Source organism: Saccopteryx bilineata, chromosome X (assembly GCF_036850765.1).
Source record: "Saccopteryx bilineata isolate mSacBil1 chromosome X, mSacBil1_pri_phased_curated, whole genome shotgun sequence".
NCBI lineage: Eukaryota > Metazoa > Chordata > Mammalia > Chiroptera > Emballonuridae > Saccopteryx > Saccopteryx bilineata.
The window spans coordinates 106,338,028-106,343,499 of NC_089502.1; the positions used below are offsets into that span (position 1 = coordinate 106,338,028).

A 5,472-nucleotide genomic window follows, 5' to 3' on the forward strand; every position below is an offset into this window, starting at 1 on the left:
ATTGAAATATGGAGTAGGGAAAATTCTAAATAATCACTGAGTTTGTGCCTCGATAAAACTTTGAAACCCATCTAACCTCTGGATTATTTTAGTTACATGAATCAATGATGCTTAGTAACTGTTTAAACCTGTTTAAAATAGCATATGCAGTTAAGGCTTCTGTTAGAAAAGGCAAATAAAAAATGATCATAAACTTGCATATGACAGTATATGGCAGTGCAGGTTGGAATAAAAGATGTTCATTTTATTTTTGGGTTAGTGCTTATATTACCTTAGCTTTTCTTACAGCTTTACCTTATTTTTTATTCTACCTTTAACTTATCTCAATAAAAATATACTGGCCTCTGTCAAGGAGTTCCTTCTACAAAATCAATCACATTCACATACAATTCACATTCTACTAGTCAGAAAAAATTTTGCAAGGAAGAAGTGGTGGGTTTGCAGGGACATGTAAGTTTTTATTAAACCAGGTTCAGGTTTGAAGGGTTGAATTAGTCACAATTCCTTTCCCTCCATATTCTAAATCAACTAAAAAATATGCACAAGAATCAAAGAGAGATTAAATATCAGCTTTAATATATTGTTGAATGAAAAAGCAAAATTCAGAACAGTATATATAGTATGCCACCATTTGCATAAAAAACTGATATACACAAATACATAATATGTTTGTACATACATGGATTAACTCTGGAAGGATACATAGTAACTGGTAACAGTGTAACCTTTGGAAAGTGGGACTGAGGGACTCTGGTAAGAGTGGGAACAAGGAAAGGAGACCTACTTTTTACTCTATACCCTTTGTACTGTTTCATGTTTATCAGAATCATGTGTTTTTCTTCAAAAAGCAATTTATATATTAATATTTTTTAAGAATAAAAATAAATATCAGTTTTATTACTGATAGATCTGGACTGGAGAACATGGTTTGGACCTGAAGCTGAAATGAACTTTGACCCCAAGTCTAAAGTAGATGATTACCCAGCCATGTAGTGAAGGACAATATTCTTTTTCATACCTTGCTGTGAGGTATGAGCTAAAGAGCCAAGAGGGGCCCAGGCTGCTAATCTGTAACAACCCTTTTTTTTTTCAATTTTACCAAGTTATTCCTTCTCCCATATGGAAGAATGAATGAAAGGCAAGGAGAGATGGGTAGTTTTCTTCCAAAAATTAAGGTGAAGTCCTTAATTTTTTTTCTTGAGTCAGGAACATGGAAAGAGACATAAGATAGATCTCATACCTATGGATATTTTTGTTCTCTAAGCTACAGTGGCAACACTCAAGAATATGGTTAACCAACAAGGCTTGGCTCTCCCTTATGGGGAGACCAGCAATGTTTTAGGAATGTTCTGCTTCCACTTGTGGAAGACTGGTGAGCAGTTCTGTTTTGGCCCTAGAAGGCTCTGAAATAAGTTAGAATGCAACAGTAATTAAATTAATTTAAAGGCTACATTTTACCACAGGCTGAAAATTCACTCACTAATTTATACTCATGTCCAGACACATTATATGATATAGCTTACAAAGATTACACAGTGAGCCCCAAAGATAGCATATTAAAATACTCTAAAATTACAGCAATAATATAATGAAAATGCCCTAATTTGAATTATATAAAACCAACTCCAACTTTTAAACTCCAAGGGAGAAAAGAAAGCTCTTAATTAATTTTTTACTTTAAAATCCAAAGGAATTAAAGTCCAAAATTTTGCCTTTCCCAATTTCTTGTTTTTCTCATGTCAGCCATACAGATCTCACAAAGATGTCTGGACAAATATAGGGTTCCTTCAGCAGCTGTAGCCTGGGCTGTCTTCTTCTTGGTTAGGTATAATTCTTTCAGGACTTTGGGAGCTGAATTAACCTAACCCCACAACTGCAGTTATATATTTTTAGGAGTCCATCCAAAAAATTAGAAATCACACTAACTCTGGCCACTAGAAGTGATATCCCAAGAAAATCTATGTCTCCAGGACTTAGTACATTGGCTAGTACAAACCTATGTTGCTGTTGTCAGTCAAATATCTGAACAGAGATTTCATGTTCTCAAAGGAAGAAAAATGAACAGAGAAAATATGGGAGAAAAGAGAATATTTTCTTGGTTTAATCCCCATCCAGGTACTAGTTTGTCTGTGCCAGCAATCTGGAACCCATGACCTGTGAACTTAAACTAATTTGGAACATAATTCCTAAGTGTTTGACTGTATTACTACAAGTCCCAGCCCCAAATTTGCAGAAGTCCAAGGCTTCTCTGTTACTGCTAATGGAACTGAGTGAGAAAGTGTTTGCTTTTGCCAGGTGTTTCTATCCAAAACCTTATTTATTTTTCAATTTTTTTCCTTAGCCTTTGGTTAACTTTCACCAATGCCTTCATCAAAGGAAGGTACAGTACCCATTTCATTGCTTATTTTTTCTCTGCAGAAGGGCTTATCCTTATGTGCCTATGAGTATCTTAGGACCAGCTAACAAAATAAGGTTGAAAAACAAAACACTTTTAAGTACCTATTAGATTTTTATCTACCGGTACTAGCACTAAGCACTTAAAACATCATTAAGACTATTGATCATCTAGCACTGATTCTAATCTATGTATTTCATGGTTCTTCTAAAACATAATAGATTAGCCCACCAGTTTCTAAAAGGAAGCAAATACTATTTTCAGCCTTTCTTAGTTCTAGTAAATGCCTTGTTCACACCTCACATTTTGGGACTTGAATCAGATATAAAACCTAATCTAAAATTTCTCAGAGTCTTAGTATAGGGGAAAAATTGTATTTCAGCCTGATTCCAGATTTCTGAGGTCCTGGACAAACCTGGCAACCCTTGCTAAACCCAAACTTGACACTGTGACTGACAACTCTAGCTAGAGCCTGGCTTAATGTTCCATTGAGTTGGCAAAGCCTACTTGTGCTAAAGTCTGTCTGCACAGCCTGTGTTTATTAAAACCCACTTAATGTCTACAGGTCCTACCCAGAGATATTGAAGACAACAGAGATTCTAACGCCATTGATAAACAACTTTGATTTCTCCACTTGGAGTATGGTTCCTAAATGCTTGCCCCGTTATCAATTTCACATAGTTTCTCAGCATAAGTTTATGTACTATAATGCAAAGTTATTACCCTCTTGAGTTTGAAACAAGTTGAGTAATAGGTACAAGAATCAGCAAGGGAACAATATGTTAGTTGTACTTTCAGTACAGTTAGAATTGAAAATGCATCTTGGACAGGATACAAAAATGAGATTCCCATTATGCCCCCAATTACACTCTTGAAGCCACCTAGGGGAAAGAGTTGAAGTTGCAAAGAAACTTACCCGGCCAGTCAGTCATACCAAATATCTCAGGAAGCTTCATTGTTCAATGAGTGCAGAGTCCAAGAGCCCAAAAGAATGAGGTAACAGGTGTTCAGCTACATTTAACCTATTAACACCGCTCAAGATAAAAGTATGGGCCAATGAATGTCAGACTTTAGGCTTCTCACTAATTAGATAAATCAATCATTCTCCTGTGGGAAGGAACCTGTAAAAAGGTTGGAGAGAAGGGCAAAAGTTTTCTTCGAAAAATGTCTGAAAGAGTGGAAGTTCCTTTTTTTTATTCTTGGCCAGGCAAACGCGTGCAGAAAGGGTTCTTACAAATTAGAAAGCAATCAAGACTTTCTGTGTGCACAGATTTTACAAATAGTCTCATATATCTGGCAAATTTCAAGATGAAACCTAAGATGTTTTTACCAAATCATAGACATAGATATGGAAATCATCATCAAACTTGATGAAGTACACAGAGGGTTTTGCTTCTACCTGATGAATGACCATGCCAGTTCTCTTGGAGCCATCGTCTTTGGCATATTCCACCTGTTTGCCTACTAGGCTGTCTATGACTTCTCCTGGCTCCCTCTCTGCAGGAGAAGAATCATTAGAATCAGGAAGGATGCGTAGGTCACCGTCTTTATAATCATCTAAGAGCTGGTACATATATAATACAGGATCTTTCTCATAGGTAATATAAAACCATGTTTTCATGACAGGTGCCTGAGCTAAGACCATCCCCTTCCATTCATTTTTGGTACCTTCCTCTGTCTCAAAAATATGTTCCACTGCTTTGCCAATCATAATTTCTGTTAAGTGTGTATCACTGATTCTAGATGATGCAACTCTATTAGGAAAGACTTCAAGTGATGACACTCTTTCATCTCTGTGCAGTTCCAATCCATAAACACAGTCAAATCCATCGTATTTGATAAGATACAAAGAGGGATTTACAGGTACCTGATCCAGAACGGTTCCCTTCCACTGTGTTAGAGGTTCATCTCCGTCTTTCCATCCGTGCCGAATTCTGCAGCCCACGATGTTCCTCCGAGGTTGAGAGGGGTGTCTGCTCCTATGCTTCTTGTGTGCAGCCTTTCTTTTCATCACGGTAACGGGCACACTGGCATGCCTTGAGCCTGTTCTGGACCGCTGCCCTGAAGCCGCCTTTCCGAATGGGGTCTTCATGCCTGAGAGGAGCACACAGTAGCAAGGAAGACCAAGAAAGAAAATTAAGAAAAAATAAATTCAATGCATGACACGGTGAGCTTTCTCTCCTAATTAGTGCACTCTGTGCACCCACGCCTAAGTTTTTTCCCGAAAACTAAACAGGAAAGCTGAAAATCAAGGCATCCTGGCTCGTGCCTGCAGTAACCTTCTTCCCCAGTTCATTCAAACTACGCTAGAGCAAGGGAGTTTAGGTTGGGGTCAAATAAATTGGGGGTACCCCCTATTTCTCCCGCCCGGCTTCCATCACTATCCATGCCAGGTGGCACAGGCTCCCCGCATACGGGGATCGCCGGCCTCACTTGCCCAAATCCGGTACTTCTCTGCTGCCTTCGCTTGAGCCTGAGGGAGAAAGAGGATCAGCAGATGCCAAGAGGGGAGCTTGCAAAAGCTGGTTGGGGAGGATCCGAAGACGAGCAGCGTGTCTGGGACTGGGGCCTGGAAGCCGAAGAGGATGGCGACTGCGTCTCCAATACTGTGCTCGCGGGCCCTCTGCCTCCCAGTCTGCAGCAGAGGCCCCAGTGCCACATCGGGATCCCACCAGCCGCTAATGCTGCAGCAGTCTCCTCCCTCTTTCCGTAGCGCAGCTTCCTGCCAGGAGAGAGGCCTCCCCTTCCTGTCAAACGACTTTCGCCCCCTTCACGCAACTCTCACTCTCTCTTCCATCCTGGGCTTGGAAGCACTTCTTGGCTCCCGGGCCCGCCCCTTTCCAAAATCAAGCCCAGCCTAGTCCACAATCTTTCTCCCAGTTCAGAGCCCCGGGCTCCTCAACCTACCCATCTCACCCACCACGGAGCTTCTGCTCCATCTGCTTTCCATCTTCTAGGAATTCGCCCTTTCCTTTATCCCGTGCTTTTCTGCAGTTATTCTTTATATACAGACACCCGCCTTTCGTCATTTAAAGTGATTTGTGGTAGGATAGAAATGCACTAGTGCTCAGTGTGCT

General features: G+C 40.1%; 1 protein-coding gene across 2 annotated transcripts; it reads right to left on the minus strand.

Annotated features, from left to right (window-relative positions):
- Positions 1-555: 555 nt before the first annotated feature.
- On the minus strand, positions 556-5,092 carry SPIN3 (spindlin family member 3). Of its 2 annotated transcripts, none has more exons than XM_066249856.1 (2): positions 4,833-5,092; positions 556-4,489 (listed from the first exon to the last, which is right to left on the minus strand). In XM_066249856.1, the coding sequence occupies exon 2, from the start codon at positions 4,485-4,487 to the stop codon at positions 3,711-3,713; it is 777 nt and encodes a 258-aa protein (XP_066105953.1). In that variant the 5' UTR covers positions 4,488-4,489; positions 4,833-5,092; the 3' UTR covers positions 556-3,710. The 2 variants fall into 2 exon arrangements, with proteins under 2 accessions (XP_066105953.1, XP_066105955.1); XM_066249858.1 differs by having other exon boundaries at positions 4,829-5,092.
- Between the last annotated feature and the right edge of the window lie 380 nt (positions 5,093-5,472).